This window comes from Phacochoerus africanus, chromosome 7 (genome assembly GCF_016906955.1).
Source record: "Phacochoerus africanus isolate WHEZ1 chromosome 7, ROS_Pafr_v1, whole genome shotgun sequence".
NCBI lineage: Eukaryota > Metazoa > Chordata > Mammalia > Artiodactyla > Suidae > Phacochoerus > Phacochoerus africanus.
This window is the reverse complement of record NC_062550.1, coordinates 21,069,802-21,094,778: the sequence shown is the minus strand read 5'-3', so window position 1 is coordinate 21,094,778 and position 24,977 is coordinate 21,069,802. Positions and strand designations below refer to the sequence as shown.

The 24,977-nt window shown below is 43.1% G+C and overlaps 1 protein-coding gene and 1 non-coding gene across 19 annotated transcripts; both read right to left on the bottom strand.

Moving 5' to 3' along the window:
- Positions 1-14: 14 nt before the first annotated feature.
- PCBP2 (poly(rC) binding protein 2) lies at positions 15-24,419 on the bottom strand. Of its 18 annotated transcripts, none has more exons than XM_047786769.1 (15): positions 24,148-24,304; positions 21,713-21,857; positions 20,861-20,884; positions 20,737-20,769; positions 20,222-20,338; positions 15,968-16,099; positions 14,890-15,018; positions 13,722-13,808; positions 11,798-11,890; positions 10,650-10,691; positions 9,384-9,456; positions 8,839-8,877; positions 7,850-7,905; positions 6,259-6,428; positions 15-223 (listed from the first exon to the last, which is right to left on the bottom strand). In XM_047786769.1, the coding sequence occupies exons 2-15, from the start codon at positions 21,779-21,781 to the stop codon at positions 187-189; spliced, it is 1,101 nt and encodes a 366-aa protein (XP_047642725.1). In that variant the 5' UTR covers positions 21,782-21,857; positions 24,148-24,304; the 3' UTR covers positions 15-186. The 18 variants fall into 18 exon arrangements, with proteins under 18 accessions (XP_047642725.1, XP_047642726.1, XP_047642727.1 ...); XM_047786770.1 differs by having other exon boundaries at positions 7,850-7,902; XM_047786771.1 differs by having other exon boundaries at positions 13,722-13,796; positions 24,148-24,303.
- LOC125131862 (U6 spliceosomal RNA) lies at positions 19,685-19,787 on the bottom strand. Its single transcript, XR_007136043.1, has one exon. It is a non-coding gene; the product is annotated as a U6 spliceosomal RNA (small nuclear RNA).
- Positions 24,420-24,977: the final 558 nt, after the last annotated feature.

Genomic DNA, 24,977 nt, shown 5'->3' with positions numbered 1-24,977 from the left:
CAGCTGAACAGAGAAAGGAATTAAAACGCTTTAATTAAAAAATCACGAGTGGATGATAAAGTGTGTAGAAACTGAAAATTTACAAACTATTTAAAACCTGGAATCGCTGACTGTTCAGAAACTACACAGATGGATCATGGGTGGTGGTGAACAGCAGAAAGGGATTATGGATGAATCTGCATTGTTCTAGCTGCTCCCCATGCCACCCGTCTCCGAGGAAAGCCTGTAACACACACAAAAGAAACTCAAAGTTAGTTTTCCAAGTGCCCAGCAGAACCTCACACCTCCAAAACTTTCAGTGTGGTTGACGCAATGTAAAGGAGCACACCTATCAGGGACAGTATCAAGGGAAACATTTTAAGATTTCTTGGATCAACCAGTACCATGGTTCATGACCCTGCAAGCCAAGCTTCCAGAGGAAAATTACCTTAGAACCAAGGGAAACTGGGGACCTTGGTTATTAACTGTGGATACCCCTCAAACTACACACCCTTTAAACTGTCTTTGTGGGAGATGTTAATAAGCGCTCTCCAAAAATAAGCCACACACACTAAAGCTTCCTCTTAGAGGGTCACAATACACAGAAACAATATTTCTTTACTGCTGGGCTGACTTTAGCTTCTCCCAAGCTACTGATAGAACAGTTCTGGGTTTCTCTATCAAACTGAGATATTAAAAGACATTACAGTTTTAAACACCAAGGCATGTTAAAGCAGCAGCAAGTAAAATATGGATCAAGAATTACACTTAGGAGTTGCTGTTGTGGCTCCTTGGTTAACGAATCCGACTAGGAACCATGAGGTTGCGAGTTCAATCCCTGGCCTCACTCAGTGGGTTAAGGATCTGGCGTTGCCGTGAGCTGTGGTGTAGGTTGCAGATGCAACTTGGATCCCGAGTTGCTGTGGCTGTGGCATAAGCCAGCGGCTACAGCTCCGGTTAGACCCCTAGCCTGGGAACCTCCATATGCCGCGAGTGCGGCCTTGGAAAAGACAAAGATAAAAAAATTACACTCAACCTATGGTTTTCAGGCCTAGTTTGTAAGCTGTAAGTGGAAGTAAAAACTTGTTATCAGAAACTCCTGAGCTCACTCTAGAGGCTCCTAAATTTGTGGTCTTCCTGTTAAACCAAATCCACCCAAATATACCTGGCTACAATGCCTTCTGTTTAAAACTGATCTAAGATCCTGGAATCCAATTTTGGTCTTTGAAGGACAGGTATTTAGTCTTTCAGCCATCAGCCTGCTTTACAGGTATTGGGCAGCCAGAAAGAGCTCCTATTGTGAGTAGAATTAAATGTGTGAGACCCAGTCTCATTTCTTAATTTCATAAAGAGTTTTACATTCAGTGGCATTTGTGTCAAGAGAGCATGACTGAAGCTTCCCCATGTGTATCTCTTCCACCAGAATAATGCAAAGCCAAAACAGGCCAAAATGGGGAGGGTGGAAAGGGATGGCCAGGAAATAGATGGGTCCTTCAACTGCAAATTGAATTGTTTTAACTCAAAAATGGTATTTGGCATAAAACGGATTAGTCAGCTCTTAAAGGGAGAGGATTCTTACCAGTCTCAAAATGGGATGGTCTAGGGCCTTTTATAACAGGCCCTGAATCAAAGAGTTTAGAGGAAATTGAAGGTTCAAAAAGCTGCTGGAAACAGTTTAGGACCTAAATAACCCTCAATTCATGCAAGTGGGTGGTGGGACTCTGGCACCAAAAAGAACTCCAATAGTCCAGAATTTATACATAGCCTGAGCACGTACTGGGGGAAGGGGGCAGCAGGGAGAGTGGGCAAGAAGGGAAAACTCAATCAGAAATAGTATGTTAATGACCCTGGAAAAGACAAACCACACGAGGGAGCTGTAAGCTTCTAAAAACTGAATGCCAAGTACCTCTCTCTGGAGGTGGTGATGGTATTCAGCCCCTTAAAACATCTGACTTCCTTCCTAGCAATCCTTTAGGGAGTACTCATTAGGTTAAAGAGGCCTTCTAAACTCAAGAACTAGATAAAAATAAAAACCAGGTTTCTGGGGAAGATAGTATCAGCAAATTACAGAAAGTGCTTACTAAGGAAAGCTGGACCACATGATAAAGGAGCATCCAGCAACTAACAATGAAATTGGCCCCCAGTCCTTCATGCAGACCTGAGACACGAAACACTAATTCACAGGCCAATCTGGAATTGAGGGGGCACAACATCATGAGTTAATCTATTGCAATTCAATTACTTTGTTTTAAAAACAATGTACACCAAAGGGGATGTGGTAAAAGGTCATCAGGAAAAAAAATCTCCACACTCGTTCTCTAAGCCCTGGAAAGAACATTATCCTTTCTGGCAACATGCATTCGGGCTGAATGGTGACTCTAAGAGATGTTCTGCCACTATACCCAAAGCACTTGCACTATTTTATGGAGAGAGAACTGTGACCTTGGGATAAGAAAAAGAATGAGGCTATAGGGATATTTATTAAGTACAATCTTAGAAGACTGGGTAAAAAAAAGGAAGCACAAGTTGCTACTCCTGACTAGTCACTCATGTGACCTGCAAATTTAAACTCTCCCAAGGCCTTTTAAAAATCGGATAAATAAGTTACAGATGCTCTTAAAGGTTCCTTCTAAACCTAGGTTTCTAATCATAATCCTCGAATTGTGATAGGGTTGGAGGGGAGACAGAAGGGTAGGCAGAGAACAGAAGGGTAAAAGGACCTGGCTGAGTATCAGGGATGGTTAGAGTAACTGGACAGAATCCTGTCAAATTTTGGGCAATGTCACAGCTTGGTTGTTCCAGATGTACCCAATGTCACAGGTAGAGGAGTAATACTAGTTCAGAGGAATGCAGACAGAAGCTGGCAAACTTTATTATTAGATTTCCCCCAACTTGCCTCCCCATTCTGGGTAAAGAAATAACTTCTTTCCTTCACAGCACACAGTCAACTAAGGTTCTTACTGTGGCAACTTTATTATAGCTAGAAACACAAATTTGGCCAAGAAGGCCAGCTGATAACTCAACCATGATATAATTAAAAAAAAAAAAAAAGTTAACGGAGAAGCCTTTATTCAGTAACACAGAGCCTAACACATTGTTATATTGCAAGGCAGAATAAAGCTACAAAAAGTAACAGAATGAGAAAGAAGAGCAAGAACTATGGCTCTAGATAAGAATTCAACAAGTCAGACAAACTCAGGCACTCGGCTGAAATGGCCTAAACCTAAACACAGGTTACCATTGCCCCTGCCCCCACCCTGTTATCCCCCAAAATAGTAAAAAGGAAACTGTCACAAGCTCACAATTGTTTGATTCTCACCAATATTAACAAAGAAAAACAAAATAAACCAAGAAATATTTGACAGGGTGCCCAAAAATATGCAGTCAGTAGGGAGAGAATCTCTGTTTCTCGCTTTTCAGTTTGTTAGTTACACATGGCACGGCAGAGGTGGTGGTGGTGGTAGCTGAAGCCCCGGTACCCTTAGCAGCAGACACAACATTTAGAGCCAGGAGAGGGATGGGTTTCATGCCAAGCAGACTGGAGACACAAGGGGCGGTCGGAAGAGGGTTGGGGAGGCTGGAGGGTGCGTCGGAGGTCCCCGCTGTGGCGAGCGAGGGGGTGGTGGTGGAGGAGGAAGAAGAAGAAGAAGGGGTGGAGGGTTGAGAGAGGTTGATGCTGAGGTGATCAGGGATCGTGACGGAGGCTGCCTGGGAGGAGGGTTTAGCGTTTTCTAAACTGTAACAGAGGAAAAAAGGAACAAAAAAAAAAGGGTGGGTGGAAGGGAAGACCACAAAAGGGAAAAAGTACAGGACAAAAACTGCTTTAGTAAGTGCCTCTGGCTGCCAATTAGGAAGACCTAATATCAACCTGTGACAAGCTGTCTTTTATCCTACGTCCCACCCTCTAAAAATGTATACTTTACGAAATCCCATTCCACAACGCTATTTAAAACTGCCATGGAGAATAAAAAACTGACAGAATGAGAAAAGAAATCACACACTTCCACATATCTGACACACTGATTTAACCCAGAAGGCAGAAAAGGAATGATTTCAAGCAGAAAATGAAAGGGTACTCATAAATCTTCAAAGAAGAAATCAATGTTTACCCACCCATCACTTGGGAAGCTTTGGGATGCTAATACATATTTTTAAAAATTGTTTTTCCTATAATTAATATTAAAATTTGCTTCTACCTCCACAGCGAACTAACCGGAATTAACCAGTAGATTAGGATGGAAAGGGACAGGAGATCCAAAGAAGGTCACTAATTTCAAACTTCAAAGACTGCAGCATTTTCAAACAGAAGTGTAGATAAGACCTAAGGCCTCATTTCTGGTGAAGGGATGGGGAGAAAAAAGGCTTTTTGTTTTTAACTGACCATACTTCTCATACAAAACTGGAGGGTTAACTTCAAGCACTACTGAAAAATTCAGCTTAATCAAGTAAAAGTACCACTTAGCTGAAAATAAGCTCTAAATAACAGTGATGACCTGTAGCTCTCAAATGCCTGCATGTGTCTAAGCCAGAATTGCAGGTATTTGCTGAAGTCTGTTTGGACAACCTACTGCACAAGATTAACTCTTCAAAGGCAGGGATGTTCCTCCTAAGACTCCATTTTGTTTTCCTAAATCCGAAGATAGTTGCAATCCATAAAAAAGACTCACGAGAATCAGCATAAATGCTTAAGAGTCCATTACTGAAAAAACAGAAGTCTTTCTTCCCTTGTGTTCATATTAAAACCAGTTTGTTCCCTGCATTCAAACTGGGTGTTAAATGAAGCTTTAAAAACTTTTGACCCAAGTACATAGCTTGGATGATCCTGAAAAGAGTGACTAAATCAGGAAAATGAAGGTGGACAAAGTTTTGCTTCCTTATAACTTAGCCACTGACCCAGTTAGGGATCAGGCAAGCGGGTTACATGGAAAAACTATCTGACAATATTCAGGGCAAGTCTATCCAAGCAGAAGAAAAACAGCTTGATTTTCAGGTTCCAAGAACACGATTTCTGCCTCGTTTAACAACCCCCCACCCCAATTAGAAACAAACCTGTGCAAACAGCCTCCCTGCAAAGCTATCAACTACCATTTCAGCCTGAACATAAGAATTTGATGTGCTTGGTAGCTCAAGAAGAAAGCAGATCTAGACATACAAAAGTCTCTCCATAAAGACTAGCAAATACCTCAAGGCAGGAAAAAACGAAGGCAAAAAGAAAGTCAGAACCACTGCTGGGGAACTGATAAATTTTTAACCAGGGGATAAATAAGACCATGGAATAAATACATGGTCAGTATAACATGGCAAAAAAATACTTACAAATTCCTTTCCCTTGCACTAGGTTCAGGAACTCATAAAACTTTAATGCACAACAGGGACCAAATAACTGTGATAGAAGTAAATGACAACAAGGTCTATATAAGAGGGGCAGCTAAGCCTCTTGGGAAATGAGCTGCTAACACTGGTTTAAGACGTTAGTAAGCAATTAAGAACATGACTTAAGCACATGTGCTAAGCAAGAAATACAAATGCCTTGTAGGATGCCCACTGGACTGTGAAGAGTCTTGCTACAGTTGTGTATGTTAACATTAGCCAGGTTTGGATAAGAAAAATAAAACCTCAGGAAGTCATTAAGGGATGAAATGAGATGGTGAGGCGGGAAGAAAGAAATCACTAGGTATTTCTTAAAACATTCCAGTACCTGTGCCTCTCCCACAAGCTCTGAACAATGGAACATACTGGCAATTTGAGAAAAATGGATGTTTTCAGAAAAAAATGGTAATGACTGCCTCCAAGAAACTACCTTGCTGTCACGTTAACTCATAACTCCATTATCCTTATTTCAATTAAGGGTGGTTTGGAGCCTAAACTTAATTAATGAAATACTAATTTATATGACATCTACAGCAAGAGACCCACATTTGGCTTTAAGTTAGTATGGGGGTACTAGCCAGAGCAGTCCTACCACTGAAGACATGCCCCATCCCTTCTACTCCAAAAACACATCAAAAAATGAAATGCAAACAATCTACCCCCTTTTCCCAAACCCCATGCAAATTTATTACAATCTGCTCACTTTTCTCCTACACTAAGAATGGATGAAAAGTAGAGCTAAACTTTAGACTTAAAGTCTAAAAGTAGACTTTAAACTTTCTTTTGCCATCTCTACCCTTTCCACTTCCATCCCCCAAATAGTCCCAACTTAATATTACAGTGTAACTCCCCCCAACACACACATTATTTGTGTGGGCATCAATAATACAAAAAGTAAGGAACCCTTACCTGACATTGATTAGATATTGAGCCAGGCTAATGCTGGCAGCAGATCCAGTGATGGTAACCTGCCTATCAGTAGATCCTTCCACTGGGTTCGCAATTTTGATCTGCGCCCCAGACATCTGACGGATCTCATTGATTTTGGCGCCTTGACGCCCGATTATGCAGCCAATCAACTTAAGGGGGGAAAAAAAAGCATACCAAATTAAGAATTGCATGGCTATGTCCAAGAATCCACCCCACCCCTTAGCCTTCTATGGCTTGTCTACAAATGTGGCAATGGAAACCACTATCTGTATTCTACACACTCTACTCACAGACTCCTGATACAGATTTGCCCTATTTTGTCCCCTTGATAGCTCAGCTGGTAGAGCAGAGGACTGCAGATTTGCCCCATTTTTCTGATCACTACACATCAGAGCCAACTCTGAGCTGATTGACTCCTAGCTCATTTCCTCAGAGTACTAACTCCAAAAATGAAATAAAGCAAAGATGATGATAAACCTACTTTACTGTGGCTAGGAATAAAGGTAAAAGTATTTCCCGTTTCTGTCAACGAAGATGCCTAAATTCATCCTGCTATGATTACGTCTTTTACTATACTAACAAGAATTCTAGCTAACTTATAATACCTTGGGAAAAAGTAAAAAATTGGCCAACATTTGCACTGTCCAATACCCACAGACACCAATGACTACTGAACACATGAAGGTGGCCAGTGAGACAGAAATTCAACTTATTATTGTTATTTTCAATTCAAATAGCTGCATGTAGTGTTCCTGTCGTGGCTCAGTCAAGAGCCCAACTAGTATCCATGAGGATGTAAGTTCAATACCTGGCCTTGCTAAATGGGTTAAAGGATTGGGCATTGCCGTGAGCTGTGGTGTAGGTCGCAGACAAGGCTTAGATCTGTCACTGTGGTATAGGCCAGTGACTACAGCTGATCTGACCCCAGCTTGGGAACCTCCCTATGCCTAGAAGTGTGGCACTGAAGTGAAGGGGGGGGAAGGTGTCCCCATGGTGGCGCAGTGGAAACGAATCCAACTAGCAACTATGAGGTTGTAGGTTTGATCCCTGGCCTCACTCAGTGGGTTAAGAATCCAGCACTGCCATAAGCTGTGGTGTAGGTCACAGACTTGGTTCGGATCCTGCGTTGCTGTGGCTGTGGTAGAGGCCGGCAGCTGTAGCTCCTATTCAACCCCTAGCCTGGGAACCTCCAGATGCCACAGATGTGGCCCTAAAAAGCCAAAAAAAAAAAAAAAAAAAAGCCTACATGTGGTTAGTTACTACCATGTTGAACAGCACAGATAGAACATCCAAGGACCACTGTGTTAGGGATAAGGCTTTAGATCTTATAAGAAACAAAAACAAATGGGAATTTCTACTTGAGACAGAAAGGTTCCTTCTGGCTCAAGATAATCCACACGATAGTTTTATCAATCCCCTCAATAAGTTTTTATTCAGGATTTTACATAGTTTTAAGAATTTAATTTGGTGTCTACAATGCCACTTTCTTTCCCTAGGTGTCGACACTGCTCTATCCTTTAAAACCAAACCTTTCATTTTTATCCCATGCAACCCAACTAACTATACTTACATCGTTTGGAATGGTGAGTTCATGAGAAGTAGTCTGAGCAGATGCATCCAAACCTGCTAAAAAGACAGAAGAGAGCAAAGAAGTTCAATGCACAGCATACAAACTCCCACTGATTTGCACATTTACCTAACAGAAGGAAAACAAACTGGAAACCCAGCATTGGCTGTTGGGATTCATCACTAACTTGGAAGCCTCCAAAGAGGAAAGAGGGGGAAAGGGGTGTAGAAATTATGCTGGAAAGGTTCCTCTGTACACACAGAAGATCTGATTTCATGCCATTTCCTGTAAAGCCCAGCCTATTAGGGTGTAAGGGAATGGAAGCAAGGGGCAAGGGAATGTGGTATCCTCAACCCTCAAAACCAAAATCTAATCAAGTAATTCTGCACTTCTCCCCTTTTCTGGTTGGTTTTCCTGCTGTCGTGTTCCAATTTTATCTCACCTGATGCTATCACCAGCGCCAATATCATGCCTGTTATTGGGTACCATGGACTTTTGGCACACATGCAGAGTTGCTTTAAATACACCTATATCAGATTAACACCCCCCCAACACCCCAACCTAACCTACACTTGAAGGTCAGTGAGAACGAAATGGCAGTAAGGTGAGGGAAGTTCATTTCTCCAGATTTAGTCCCTATCTTTTGCTCCATAATTTTTTTTCCTGTTTTTTTTTTTATTTTGTTTTCCAAAGAAAAAGAAAAAAAATCCTATCAGCAAACACCCATACCTGGACTAGACCAGGCCAGCTGGCTACCTCTCAAGTCTGGTCCTGCTGTTAGATATGGCTGCTAAACTCAATATTTTTACAGGGGGGGTAGGCCAGATCCATCAAGGGACCCTCAGGGGCAGAAGGCCCACCCCTGCTTTGCTCTCTCAGCTCCTTTCTGCCATGTGCATGTTTTGCTAGTATGTCATGGGCAGTGAAACAAGACTCCCACCAGTTTATTAATATAACAGTAGAATACTACAGATTTTTTTTTTAATCATTACCCCAATAGCCTTTCACCTCTGGAGAGCTGGATTCAATGCCTGTTAAGATACAAGTGAAAATGAGTTTGGTGGTCTCATCCTAACCCTATCGGACAAGTTATTCCTTACATAGAAAAAAAAAAGCCCAAAAACAAACCAAAACCAAACCAAAACTAAAAAACGCTACATAATTTGGCACAAATGGATTTTCTACCCAGGTCTGTGAATAGCTGGTGGAGAGAAAGGGGGTGCCAATCAGATCAAAGGGGCAGGAAGTGAGGATGGATTAGAAAAAATACCAGCCTACCCTTTGCCTGATAAGCATCCCCAGACCTCACCCCAAACCTTCCAGGGCCTTTTTTCTCTTTTAGAACAAGTCACCCCAAATGAAAACCAAGTTAACAAACACATTACCTCCTTCAGTTTAGCCATAGAAAACAGGCAGGTTTAAACCAGCAGGATGCTGGGTAATGACACTTGTTTTAAACAGATGTCAAACTGAGACCTTGGGGCTGGCCTCTGTCTTGCACTACACCTTATAGAAATAAACACTGAGGTATCCGTACCACTGAATCCGGTGTTGCCATGCGTCATGGGAAAATGAGACTGTTGCATTGCCAACTGGTGCAGCTTGGTCAACTGCAGGAAGGAAAACAGGAGAGGCTGGCATCAGAACAGTAACATAACCAGGGCTCAAGCACATTCAAGTTTGAAAATGCAGAGCTCCTGATCCACAAAGTCAGCTATTACTCAAACTACAAGAGAGGGTAAGGATGGGGCTTGTGTCACAATCCTGGCGAATGGGCATAACATGAAGGTAAAGTTAAGAGTTAGAAATAGAAAGGCTATCAGTACCAAGAGAATGAATGCATTTGGGTGTGTGAAAAGAAAAGCAGCAGCATCCACCTGACAACCATTCCCTCATGGCCTATTTAATGAAGGTGTTTGCAGCCATTGCAACAGTTGCCCCAGGGACAAGCACAGACAGGCTAGGTAAACAAACTGTGCAGTGCTGCCAGGGAAAACACACCATGCAGGGTTCTGTCAGTATTGGGAAGAGGGAAGGAGATGAGGAGGCAGGGAGACTGCAAGGAGGAGAGAGATTAAGATAAAACCAAACTGGGTTTAGCACCCCCACCCCATGACTCCTACAGCTATTTTTCTCATCTATAAAACTGTCCTGGCTGTTGTAAAACAACTCCTCTTCAAGGCTACTTCACCTTCCTAGGCCTACCAGTAACCAAGAGCCAAACTCAACTTCCCAAATCTAAAGCTCAGCACCTGAAAGCGTTAGTAAGGATAGAGGAAAAGTGCAGAAAAAGAAATACCCTTAAAGTCTAAATACCAGCACTTTTTAAGTTGGAATTTTTAGTGACAGGCAAGGTTTTATTGAATTGAATCCCCAAGTATTCAGCCTCCTATCCCTCCTGTCTAAACAAGCCCCTTTCCCCATGCTTCTAAATGCTTTTTAAATTTTCACCTCAGACTGAGGAGTACAGAGGGCACACCCAGCCCCCTCAACCCCCATGGAAAGGACTCCATGCAGAGATGCACAGGTCCAGTCTCTTTTAAAGAGATCTGGAACATGGAAAAAAGCAGAATCTAATAATTTGCCAGATTATAATTACCAGGAATGAAATGTCAAAATTCAGGTGCTACTATCCCCCGATGAAAGATTATTTAAGGGCTACAATATAGAGTTCACCTTGTGAGGAAAACAATACTGCAAATGTCTAAAACCCAACTCACTTCTGCCTACATGGAGAAAGGAATGAGACAATTTTGGATGGGAGAGGGAGCTTTTGGAAACAAGAAGTGAAAACAAAACTTACATCTGGCTGTGGAATGGCATACTGTCCTTGAATGGTATAGGCCTACAAAAGGAGGAAAACAGTTCCTATTAAAAACCAATCACGGACAGCCACCCAGTGTGGGGGGCGGGGGGGGGGAAAAAAAGACAGATTTCAACTAGCCAGGAAGCCAGAGCTGAACTAGAGAATGGAGAGGCCAGGGTTTGAGGCAGTAGATGGTATCTCGCAAATACAGTCAGACCTGAGTTGGCCTTCTTTAAACCCTAAATATGATGGCTTATTCCAGGATGCCTATAAGGGGAGCCATGTTCCCTGCAATCAAAGACAAAATAACACAACTGTTTCTTAATGAAAATGTGGGAAGTGGGATTGAACAATGCCTGGATCGACCGAGCCCCCTTCTTTCTCCCCGTGTACAAGATAGCCTAGGAGGAAAACAGTCTCTTCCTTCAACCACCCCAACCCTCCTACCAATCATGGTAACATGAATGATTTGTACCTGCACAAACCTACATGGCATGTTCTGAAACACTTCCCTCTCCCTAGCTTATTTTTTTTCTCTACGTCTGCCTAAAGACCTTAAGTGCACCTGAAGCTAGCTGGGTCCCTAGCACTAGGGAGCTGACCATAGAACACACACACACACAAAAAAAACCACTGTGTTCTGAGTTCTGCCTTCTCCCACCTCCCCTCCATAAAAGGCACTTGCAGCTCCCACTATGCCCTCCTCCCCCCACACCGTAACCTCCCAAAAAGGGAGCTGGGTCTTCAGGGCAGTGGGGTGGGGGACAAGGGGGGGTCAGGAAAGGAGGGGAAGGAAGGAGCAGCTGGTTAACAGGATGTGAAGCTTCTCACATCACAGTGGCCAGTAACCCCAAAAGTGCACCCAGGTAGGGGTGGGAAGGTGAAAATGGGGTAGGAGGAGCAGGAGACAGGGAAGACGGGTTGAACAAAAAAAGAAAAAAAAAAGTAAAAAAAAGAGTTGGTGTTACCATCTGGTGGGCTACGCGGCCTGTGTGAAATGATGTGGGGGGGTCAGTCCAGGTCCCCGTGGACAGGTGGTGTCCACAGCACAAAAATCACCAGCGCCACTGGCCCCCCGCGTGTTGGCAGTCTCGGCTGAGGCGGAAGGATTGAGTGAGCCTTGGAGACTGAACATCCCCTCTCACCTCTAGAGGTGGTCCCTCCAGGTCAGGGTTGAGGCACATGGACGGGGTGGTGTGGGGAAAGCTCGCACTGTCGCTGCCTGTGCTGTACCTGTCCTGTGGATAAATAGAGGATTTCAGTCTCCAGGGCTGTCAATCCGGCACCTTGTCACCAGCATGAAATTCACACAAAAAAAGTTGTTTAATTTTTTATTTTCCTTTAAAAAGGAGCTCACAACACAATTTGAAACGAGCTGTAATTAGTGAATTAAAAAGAAAAAAAAAGTTACCTATAGTGGCAGATTTCATACTGCACAACTGGGCTATTTTCAGTAAGAATAAAGAGGTGGGACAACAGAGCTGATGACAGCTTCTGGTCAGTGTGGGATTAAATTGAACCTCTATAGAGCCCACTTTGTCACAAAGGAACAAAAGACACAGGTCCATCTGTGGACACTGCATGAACTTGTTCATTTAAAAAGGCCCATGGGAATAATCCATGACAACAGGGCCACTCATAGAAGAAGAGGCTGCAAGCTTTTAGAGGGTGGTCAACTGAATAAAGGGGAGGGAGGGAAGGAAAGCAAAGAGGTAAGAAGGGGGTGGGGTGGGGGGAGGAAAGGGAAATGAGGAAGAACTGTAAATGGGAGAGGACTGCTGCCATGTGGCATGGATAATCCCAAATGGGAGTGGAAGAATCCAGAAGAGTAGGAACCTGTAGTTCCAGGGGAGAAAGGGAAACTCCTAAAACTAAACCTCCCTGCTACACTGACTCTGGGCTTTTGCTTATCCTGCCTCACTATCCAGACTGACTGAGAGCCCTCTGACAAACCAATTTGTACAAGGCTAGTGTTAAGGCAAGGTACTAAACTGTCAAGGTAACACTGTGCTATGATTAACTTCTTGCGAAAGCTTCCAGAACTGTAAGACAAACTAAATCCCCCAAAACTTGTTCAGTTTTATAACAACTCAATAGAATATGAATGCAATGTACTTAAGTGCTTCCCCAGTTCAAATACAAGATGGAACTAGCTGAGTAACTGCTTCTCTAAATAACAAGTCAGCCCCATGTAGGAAAAGGCACTTTTGAGCATTTTACTTGCAGCTATCAAAATGAAGGTCACCTATTTTAACCTGAACTCCAATATTTAAAAAAACAGACCCACCTATTCCTCAAATACTAGCCAAAAGCACAAAACTACCATGGGTGCTAATCAGTGCCCTGTCACATAAATCTAACTACAGAATAAACCATACACCAAAGACTCAGAGTTTAGGTGGGTGAAGGAGGAGAGGCCAAAGGGGTGCTCTGGTGTTCTTACTCTAACACCAAGGGTCACAGCCCCACATGCGCTCTCTCCCACTTCTAAGACACTGAACCCTTTATCCCAGCTGATTTCAGTTACGCCATGTGGGTTCAAACCAGTGTTTATGAGGTTAAGAGCCCAGGAACAACACACTGGAGTTTGGGAGTGAAGGGGTAGGAGTAGGGGAGGTGAGGTGGGGAGAAGGGGAAGTTTGTAGGACACTCAATTTCAGGACCCCCCAATTTGAGACCACCATCCAAGAATCTCTTTCAGAGGTCCAACTCTTTGCTACCTTTACCCAGACCTCTAAAGAACATCCCACACATAAAAAATCATGGATGGGGTAGGAGTGGGGAGAGAAATAGTGACACCAATGTAGTTTAATCCTTTCTTCTAACCCAACCCACCTTAAATTACCTCTTCCGAGTGCCTACAAAACTCCCATTGCCTGCTAAAAATTAAATAAGATGGCATTCATAGTTTTCCCCAGTACAAAAAATAAATAAAACTGAAAGCAGGTCAAACTATGGCCAGAGTACAGATTTCAGCAAGCATGCAGAGTGGCCTGGTGTGCTGCTGGCAATTGACAATTTCAAATATAATCCCTGCTCACCCTAGCCCACCAATCAAAATTTTCTTACCTGACCACCTGCAAAGATGACCGGAGAACTGGACGGCTTGGGCCGGTACGGGATGGTCACGCCCTTCGGGGGGGACTGGGAGAGAGTCAGAGGGGAAAAAAACAAAAAGAGATAAGGTTTCAAAGCTGCTTCAGCTGTGTGGCTTAAGCTCACACAGGTCAATTAAATTAAAAAACTGTATTATTTCCATCCCCTCACCCACCAATCTTATCTCTGGCTAGATCATCTAGTTATTTGCCTTTAAAACAGAAGATGGTCCATGGACTACAAGAGCTCACAGTACTCTCATCAAGACAGATCCCACTGTAATAATTTAGGTATTTATTTTCATGTGTTCAACTAAGTCTAACAAACATGAAAAATCTTTGTGTATATTTTTTTTGTTACTTTTGTTGTAGCCTGCAGTGGCTTGATGTGGAATCTCAGTTCCCAGACCAGGGATTGAACCCACGTGGCATTAGTGAAAGCACTAACCACTAGACCACTAGGGAATATCCACATATGTACATTTTAGCTGGTAATTAAGACCTTACATATTGTCCTGAATAGGAAATAATGCTAAAATAGTAAATAAAGCACCCAAATGTTATATCTAGAATACAGAAATGTGCACATTTTTCTAAACTCTTCTTGAAAGTCCTACTTTCCTTTCTCACCAATATGGAAACAACTTCTTATGACAAGGTTTAATTCCCCTTAATTTTACTATTCTTCTAGTTGAACCGTATCTATCAGGACCTTGTAAGTCATTCAGAAACATCACAAATACAGAAAAAAGTTTCTATATAATTCCCGCCTCAGAACAGAAATTTAAAGAATACATCAAAGTTACAGAGAGCCAAAACACCGAAATCTGAAAGACAATGTAGCTCTCAGGAACCCAGATACATCTTTTGTCCACTCAGTCCGAGTAGTGGATTTTCCTCTACCAATTCCACTAGAATTGCTAAAAACCAAATGATCACTGCTGCTTAGCAGTTTCTATTTTTGCTTGGACTATAAGAAAGTCAAAGCTAGGGGAAGGAAAATATGAACTCAGGGAACCTTTTCCCCACCCCCCACTGGAGGCTTTTAACAGCCTCACCTAATTCTAGTCTTTCTAAATATAGATCAGTCTGTCTCCCTAAATCACCCTCCCCCCATTCTCAGCATGAGCCTGAGGGCTTACCTCCAACATGACCACGCAGATCTGTTTCACACACTCAATGATGGATTGCGGGATGCCAGCAATAGTGATGGCCCGCTCAGTGGAGTTGGGGAGCATGTCCCCTGCCACCTGGACCTGAGCTCCTGTACTCTTTGGGGTAAAAAGAAATTCAAATATCAGAGAAAACAGTTCATACTCTCCAATATCTCCCAACAAAAATTTTAGAGTCTAAAACTCAGTAGACATTCATCCCATTATCTTACCCTTTTTATCCTCCTTTCCTGCTCTTCCCTTGTTCTAGATAAGACTGTCTAATCACAGTTATAAATAAATTAGCCCCTGAAAGCTGAGAATAAGCCTGAATAATAGCCTAAATTTAACCCGCTCTCAAGAAAAAGGTCCTTCTAGATGGTTTCCTCTCAGCTAATGATAGCTTTGTGGGCCACAAACAAAATACCCACAAATATCACCCATCTTTAATTCTCTTCTCGAACAAATATTTAGCCCATTCTCTATGCCAGGCACCATTCCAGGTACTTGAAGTACATCAATAAATAAAATCAAAATCTCTACTCACACAGCATGTACAACAGTTTTCCTTTAGGAACCTTTCAAATTTCATTCCAACAACCAATTCAGTAAGTCCCAGATACAACTGGAAGCCTCCATAATACAATGTAACTCCACGACTTAAAAGGGACAATTACACCTACATCCTAATGTACCTTCTCATTTTCCCTTTGCTATTTAGGAATCTGGCCAAGAAAAATATCTGCTATTATTATATATCAAATTATAATCTCTCTCTCCAGACATGAAAAAGAATTATGTAGCCTCATTAAAAAGTTGCCAACATGTCATACAGAATAGCTGGAATGTGACTAATCTTCCGCCATCTGATGGTCAAAATATATAAAATGTAAAATGTATACATATCATGTAGAACATACACACATCAACTTGTAGTCTTCTAGGACTGTTACTTTAAAAAAATCTTCATCTTAACAAATACCAATTTTTCCTAGATAAAGTAAAAGTTAGAGGAAGCCACATTTAGAGTAATTTACTTTCAAAAAGAAAAACCACAGAAGTTACCTACCTCCCGAATCTCTTTGATCTTGCAACCACCTTTCCCAATGAGAGAGCCACACTGACTAGCAGGGACCACCAGCCTCAGGGTGACTGGGGGTCTACTGGCAGCTGTGCTATTGGTCATAGAGCTGCTGATGTCCTACAAAAAGAAATTAGTCAAAAACACCAGAATATAAGAGTTTAAACAGATACTGAGGAACTCATTAACTGCCATAAAAGAACCACTTACCCTTATAAGAGCTATATTATGTCATGATCTGCATCAATAAAGGCTCAAATGTTGTCCCCCCCCCCCCATATTTCTGAAAAGATAAAAAGCTCTACAAAATTCCTCAGATTTAGCCTTAAACATATTTTCCTTCACCCTAGGAGCAATGTTCTTGGTAGGGAGAAAACTGATCACTTGTTTTGAAAATTAAAAGAGCAAAATAAAATACTGAAATCAAAAAATTAAACATTAAGAGGGAGATCTTTTGTGGCACAGTGGGTTAGTATCCAGTGTTGTCAGTGCACCAGCCTGGGTCGTTGCTGTGGTGTGGGTTCAATCCCTGGCCAGAAATTTTCACATTCCATGGGCACAGGAAAAAAAAAAAAAAAAATTAAGACAAAGGTGAAATAATTTCTGTCATGGCTCAGTGGTTAACGAATCCCAACTAGGAACTGTGAGGTTGCAGGTTCAAGCGCCGGTCTCGCTCAGTGGGTTAGGAACCTAGCTCTGATTAGGCTCCTAGTCTGGGAACCTCCACATGCTGTAGGTGCAGCCCTAGAAAAGACAAAGACAAAAAAAAAAAGGTGAAATAACGATGCAACTCAAATTCAAGCAACTAATTCTGTGCTCTTAAGAAATTGTAACGGGGGGGGGGGGGGGGGGGGGGGGGGGGAAGAGTTCCTGTCGTGGCACAGTGGTTAATGAATCCGACCAGGAACCATGAGGTTGCAGGTTCCACCCCTGGCCTTGCTCAGTGGGTTAAGGACCCGGCGTTGCCATGAGCTGTGGTGTGCAGGTCGCAGACGCAGCTTAGATCCCCCATTGCTATGGCTCTGGTGTAGGCCAGCAGCTACAGCTCTGATTAGACCCCTAGACTGGGAACCTCCATATGCTGCGGGTGCAGCCCTAGAAAAGACAAAAAGACCAAAAAAAAAAAAAAAAGATTAAATGGTGTAGTTCTATTTATCCTTGTTTTAATTTTCAGTAATATTTCCATTGTAGAGATAATTAAATTGAGACTGAGTACCTGCCCAGTCACATCTAAGAAGCTGTCAATTTGAAATTAGAAGACTGTATCACCTCCAAAACCCAGTCTTTCCTCTAACAATATGCCGCTTCTAAAAAGTTATGGCTTTAAAATAGTTAAACATCACTTCTTAGTTTAAACTCTATGTAGTAGATAGACCCAGAAACTTCTTTTTAAATGATTTTTATTTACATTATAGTTGAAGAACAGTTAGATATTTGTTAAGAAACTTTTTCGTTAAAGCTTTTTTTTTTACTTTTGAGGGCCACACCCACGGCATATGGAGGTTCCCAGGCTAGGGTTTGAATCTGAGCTGCATCTGCTGGGCTACACTGCAGCCATAGCAACATGGGATCTGAGCCATGTCTGTGACCTACACCACAGCTCACAGCAACACTGGGTCCTTAAGCCACTGAGAGAGCCCAGGGATCAAACCCACAACCTCATGGTTCCTAGTTGGATTCATTTCCACTGTACTGCAACAGAAACTCCTTATTTGTTATGTTTAAACAGATTTTCCGAAATTTTTTTTTTCTTTTTGCAATTTCTTGGGCCGCTCCCAAGGCATATGGAGGTTCTGAGGCTACAGGTCAAATCGAGCTATAGCCACTGGCCTATGCCAGAGCCACAGCAACTCGGGATCCGAGCCACGTCTGCAACCTACACCACAGCTCACGGCAACGCCGGATCCTTAACCCACTGAGCAAGGCCAGGGATCGAACTCGCAACCTCATGGTTCCTAGTTGGATTCGTTAACCACGGAGCCACGAAGGGAACTCCAGATTTTCTGAATGTTTTTTAAGCTACAAGCTCTGGATTAGCAAGGTTTTGCAGGTCCAAATATATTTCTGATCTTGGTAAGGATAAAATTTCAGACACCATTAAGGCATCAAGCAGCAAGCTCCAAAGCTCTCTCTGCCTGTAGTGTCGAATGTGTGATTACCAGCATTACAGTAGAGAAACTAAAGAGTTGAGTGGGCAAGAGCACTGGTTGTTCAGCATTTTAATGTTGAGGCAACTTACTGAACAAAGAGACTTCCTTCTGTGAAAAATCTCTAGTACTGACGTTTTGCTTCTGATAGCCTATAAAACATATTCCCTCCAAGTATAGCTCTGGCAGTTACCAGATTAACTTTTTTTTTTTTTTTGGCCACACCCATAGCATACGGAAGTTCCTGGGCCAGGGATGGAATCTGAGCCACAGCAGCAACATACACTGCTGCAGTGCCAACACCAGATCCTTAACCCACTACAGCACAAGGGAACTTCCAGACTGACTTTAAAAAAACATAACTGCAAACAGTGTTGGAAGGTATCTGTATCTATAGAGTATTAGTGTTCAGCAGAGCTAACAAAAGAACATTAATTTATTCATCCAACTATTGAACCAATAATCATGAACATAATGGTGGCATACCTTCAAGAAATAAAAAAAATAGGAGTTCCCACTGTGGCACAACTGGATCAGCAGTGTCTCTGGAGCACTGGGACACAGGTTCAATCCCTGCCCTGGCAAAATGGGTTAGGGATCCAGCCACAGCTGTGGCATATAGGTCACCAACTGTGGCTTGGATCTGATCCCTGGCCTGGGAACTCCACATGCCACAAAGTGGCCTATAAAGAAAAAAAAAAAAAAGTAACAATTTAAGAAAAAAATTATTTTAACTAAAAAAAGAAATAAAAATAAAGGCTGGTTTTTCACACATTTTTTGTTTTTACACTGAGTGCCTGATAATAGTCAAACTATCTGGGTTGTTCTTTTTTTAATAGCCAGTTTAACGGAAATTCCCAGGCCAAGGATTGAATCCAGGCCAAAGCAGTGGCAACACCAGATCCTTTAACCTGGACAGGGTTCAGACCCAGACCGCTGCAGTCAGATTTTTAACCCAGTGAACCACAATAGGAACTTGGTTTTTTTTTAAAAGTGTAGTCAATACACAGTATTTTGTTTCAGGTATACCAGTGACTTGACATTTGTTTAATCATTACAAAATGATCATTACAAGAGTTCCCATAGTAACTTAGTGGAAACAAACCCAACCAGGAATCATGATGTTGCAGGTTCAATCTCTGGCCTTGCTCAGTGGGTTAGAGCCGGTGTTGCCATGAGCTGTGGTGTAGATCACAGATGCGGCTCGGATCTGATGTTGTTGTGGCTGTACAGCTTCGATTTGACCCCTAGCCCGGGAATCTCCATATGTTGCAGAGTGCAGCCCTAAAAAGGCAAAACAACAACAAAAACAAAAAACGATTATCACAGTAAGTCTACTTAACCATTTGTCACAAAACAAAGTATTACTATATTCCTTATTGATGTATATAACCTTCCATGACTTAATTTTTATTTTTCGGCCACAATTATAGCATGTTGAAGTTCCTGGGATCAAACTCAAGCCACAGTAGCAACCGAGCTGCTGGAGAGACATTGCCAGATCCTTAACCCAATGCACCACAAGGGAACTCCCTCACATGACTTATTTTATAACTGAGAAAACATAGAACGTTTCAAAAATTTGTGACACCCTTGCAAAGGGGCCACGCTAACCTCTATCATTCCAATTTTTGTGTATGTGCTGCTGCCAACTTGAGCACTCAAACTATAGATGACTCTTGAACATAGGGGTTAGGAGCACTGGCCCCCACCCTAGTCAAAGATCCAGGTATAATTTATCTATAGTTCCACATGCATGGACTGTATAGTTCTGTATGACATACTATGCAATACTGATGTACTCATTGAAAAAATTTCAAGTACAAGGGACCTTGTACAGATCAAACTCCTGATGTTCAAGGGTCAACTATGTTTCTTCGGATTAAAATAACTTCTTTTTAAACTACAAATGGTCCAATCTTGGGGGTGCTAAATGGGAGCAAAGGACCCATTCACAGATTTTTATGAGCTAGTCTACCCTGGAGTTTTTTTAAATCCTTGGAAAACCACTAAGCTATCTAGGAGCACCTAAAATGAAGAATGAGGGGAAAAAATAAATTAAAAAAAAAAAAAGAATGAGGGACAAGGAACAAACCTCTTCCAGTTTGTCAATGATCATAGCAAAGGCTTTGAAGATGGCATTAGTGGGTCCAGCCAAAGTGATAATTCTCTCAGGACAATTCCCTTCTGAGATGTTGATACGTGCACCACTCTGGATAGGAAACAGAACCAAAACGTTAAACAGACAAAAAAGATCTGAGCATACCACTCACAAATATATAACCCCTCCTAAATAAGATGGGCAAGGAGCTGCTTATACACATGATCCTGACACAAGGCAAAGTTGACAAAACTTCATATACTGTCTGTGTTTGTCCTCAAATAGATTACAGAAGCTGCTTTAAGTTTTGAATGAATTTAAGACTTACTAGATCTGCATTTCCCAGCATACTATTTGTCATGACAAACAACCAAACCAGAAAAATACCAGCTTCTCCTGGTATTAACATCTTCCCCTCTTCTAATCTCTCATTAAAAAGAAGGTTTGCTTTAAAAGTTTTTAACTTCCTAAGGTAATGGTCCCTAACCCCGGCATCCCCAATAACTCACCTCCTCTCGCATCTTCTTAACCGATTCTCCTTTCTGTAAGGGGAAAAGTCAAGGGTGAGCTCCACTGGCTATTTAAACCCAAATTGTCTAAAGAGTAATTAGAGTTGAAGTGAAACTGCCTCACCTTTCCGATGATACTGCCAACTTCCTGCAATGGAGAAAACTAGTGTCAAATATGAAGTGGTCTTTATCACAAGAATTAATTGTTACAGTCTGAAGTAATGGAAAAAACGTTAAGATTTACTAGAAGTGAATGGAAAGGCTTATTTTCTTTGCTCAAAATATAAGTGAAGCTAACAAAAAATCATGAAGGAATAATTGATTAAATACTATCTTTGCATTTAACATAATTCATTTTTTTTTCTTTCTTTCTTTTTTCTTTTTTTTTGGTCTTTTCTAGGGCCAATGCCATACATACGGAGGTTCCCAGGCTAGGGGTCAAATCGGAGCTGCAGCCGCTAGCCTATGCCACAGCCACGCCAGATCCCAGCCGTTTCTGCAACCTACACCACAGCTCATGGCAACGCCAGATCCTTAACCCACTGAGCAAGGCCAGGGACCAAACCTGCAGCCTCATGGTTCCTAGTCAGATTTGTTAACCACTGTGCCACGTCAGCAACTCCATAATTCATTTTTCAAAATGCCAAATATACCACCCCACCTTAAAGTTATCCAAAATTGTTTGGACAGGGGAAATCTAACTATCACAAGCTATAGCAAGTTCCATGAGAAAAATCTTATTCAGGTATGAGACACTCTTTGGCTCTGGCCTCTAGTTAAGCCCTTCCCGCTCAGGGGGAGCTTCCTAGGAAAGTCTGTCCATTTTCCCACTACACTCTCTTCTACTCCACTAGAGAAGAGTGTTAAAGCCAGATGCCCCACAGTGCTAATCTGATGAGCTCCAAGATGCATGCTCTCTCTTCCTGGCCCCTCCCCTAGCAGTTACTATGACCCAATTTCCCAAGCTGGTGCATACCTTTCCATGCATAAGTAGCCGGATGGTGAGAGTGACATTTAATCCACCTTCAATCACACCGGTGTCCATGTCGAGCAGTGTTCTGGGGAGCTGGACTTTGAGTGGTCAAGTCTTTGGTCACTGGTGGGGGGGTGAAAGCCAAAAACTGAAACACAAATATGACCAAAATCAGAGTAGGAAAACAACGGCAATATTTCCCAAGGTTATTTTAACTATTATGAATGTTTTCTGACTCTTTTCCTTAAGTGCACAGCCTATCACTTGGCAGCCTTGTATACATCTAGCACAACTGCATTAACAGCTCAAGTTTTGTAACAAAGAATGGAAGGCGACTTTCCAGTTCATTAATGGTAAGGTTTCCGCTGACTCTCAGGATGTGAAAGATTTCTTCAATTGGCAATGGTTCTAAGGGAACTGCTGAACCTGCATCAGTTGTCCTTCAGCAGACTAAGCTTCAAAAGAATAGAAACACCTGGAAATAATGGAGGCAAAACTCTAACCAACTACAGTGAGGGAAGCAACCTTTCGCTTCCTTGTTAGGCTCACACTGGAATCTAGTGAGGACACATGTAAATGTTCTTACTGGCAGCAATTTCTACATAAAGAAATTAAGATTTAGCTTATATTACAGTGCTGAATGTCAGTAGATGTCACCAAATAATTTTCAAAAGATTTAAATAAACCACCTCAATGAAAAAAGTATTATCTGAAATGCCTTCTATGCAAGCTGGGATTCCATATTCCTTTTTGGGAAATGACTCAATACATTAAATGCAGCCTGAGCCCTCTTTTCCCAAACCAACTTGATAGTGCCTCAAGAGTGGAAAATTTTCCTTCTTTCTGTTATTAACCTGTTACCACACAATCTTTATTCAACTCTACTAAATCTTAAATTTTCTTCCAAAGAAAACAATCAAAACAACTGGTATTGCTAAAAACGTATTGAGGCCATAGAAGTAATGAGCCTTTCCTACCAAATGAAGCCTTTTCCCCACCCTACCCTCTAATGTTCCTAACCTTTCTGCTTTAATTGATGACATGTAGAAACAATGTTTTCGTATATAGCTTAGCCTACAACACCTCCTTACTACTTAACCTTAGCTTTAAAAATAATCTCCCCAAAGTTGTGAAATTTCTCCAGTGACATTTTTAGTATCCAGCCCTTCAAAACATCAATGATCTCTCTCCTACAGCTAAGTTTTCCCTCTTCACATAACCAGCCACTGTTTTAACTTTGCTCTAGGACCATATCCTAAATATTAAAAGTGTTTAAGTGGCTGCCAGACCATTCTGTATATAGCAAGCTGCTCCATGGTTACCTCAAGTATGTGATTACTTAAAAGATGGGCTTTGCATCCCCAAAGCACCTCATCCCCCAGGTTTCAGAATATAATTAATTGCTGGAAAAATCCCAGCATTCAACACTTTTCACTCATGGAAAAACAAGAGTGCTGGGGGTAGGGATGGGGGGGAGACATTATTAGGTCTGTAAGCACGACATTTTAAAAAAATAAGACACGGTAAAAATCTGGCAGTTTAATTCCTTATACCTACTAACATAAAACAGAAGCACTTGACAAATACCACAATAAATGCAAGTTCGAAAGTGCAAGAATATTGAAATATTTGGAGCCATTTCTTGAGGTAAGGCAGAAAGAAGCATTTCCAACTCTAAATCATCCAAGAAATCCCTGTCATATTTCTCTCCTGACTAGGTCAATGTAAGTGTACCCAATCCCAGGAATCCAGCAGTTAATCCTGCAGTACATTACCCCTTCTCCTATAAATAGCTCTGTCTGGGTCTATAGCGGCAGGCATTTTGTAATTTCAAAATTCGTTACCCCGAGACAACGTCCTGAATAACTCGGTAACTGGGAGCCCGTCCACCCTTGAACTCCGCAGCCCCCTTCTCCTTGGTCATCCAAGCATTTTCCACCTAAAAAATGCACCCCCCATCCCTCCACTAGAAAAGAGGAAAAAAAATAAATAAACGGTTCGGTCGGGGGGGGGCGCTGCGATCCAGGGGGAGGGGCCGGACTAGTAGCGCCTCCTCGTGTGGCTGCGCCAGCGCCTGACCCCCGCGGGGAGCCGCGCTCACCCGCCCGGCCAGCAAGCCGGCCATCGCCTCCCCCCACCCCCCTCAACCAACAAATCCACCGCCGCCCCCCCTACCGCGCGCGCGCCCTCCTTGACTCTTGCGCAGCCGCCACCGGGAAAAGGCGGGGGGATGGGGGGAGGCCTTGCGCGAGGCCTACTAGGCCTCGGCGGAGCCAGGGCCTTGCGTGAATGGCCGGCCAAGCAGAGTGAGAGGGAAGGCGCTCACGCGGGACTACGCGAGGCCGGGGCTCGTGACGGGGACCGGAGCCCGCTAAGAACGATGGCAAGAGCAGAAATACAGCTATAGCCGGGGGCGGAGGAAAAATTTTGAAGCTTACCTGCAGGCGCGAGGCGACTGAGGGGGAAAAGGGGAGCGGGCGGGAAGGGGAAGGGCGGGAGGCCGGGGGCGGAACAATAGGGGCGGGCGGGAAGGCAAGGGGGGCCCCGCGGGCGGGCGGAGGAGGAAGGGGGGGGTGGAGGAGGAGGAGGAGGAAGGGGGAAAGAGACCCCGGGGCGGGTGGAGGGCGGCGGAGGGCGGGCGGGCGGGCGGAGGGCGGGCGGGCGGGAGAGGGCGCAGGCTGCGGCTGCTCCGGCTGCTGCCTCTGCTGGTCTGGGAGGGGGACGGGGCGGAGCGGCCCGCTTTCAACCCCGCGCACCCTCCGACCCCGGAAGCGCTAACCGCCCCGGGGGCCGGCGAGGCGACTGCGTCGTCCAAACCTTCCCCACGCAATGCGGACGGCCTCCCAATAGCCTAGAGCGGCTCCGTGGACAGCGTTGGCACCAGCGAGACAATAACTGGTAGCAGATGGCGAAGTCTAGGATAGAGCGGCAGCGCAGGGGCCAGGGAGGAAACTAGTGGCCCCTAGCGGGCTGGTTGGAAAGCTCAGGCGTTAGTGCGGAGAGAGTTGGCAGTCGCCATGGATAAAGGAAATGGGAAAATGGGAGGGGTGAGGAGACACTGACAAGAGAGGGTGGGAAAAACTCAGTAAGTAGTCTATAGTGAGATTCAAAAAGAGAAAAAAACTAATTTGCCATATTAGAAGTAACTTTTACACCAACTCCTTACTCTGAAAATTGGTAATTAAAGGAATGAATTAAGCTTTTACCCTTTCTTTTAAAAAGAACTGTACTAAGGGGAAACTTTTAAAAAAGAATTCCATATGATGAA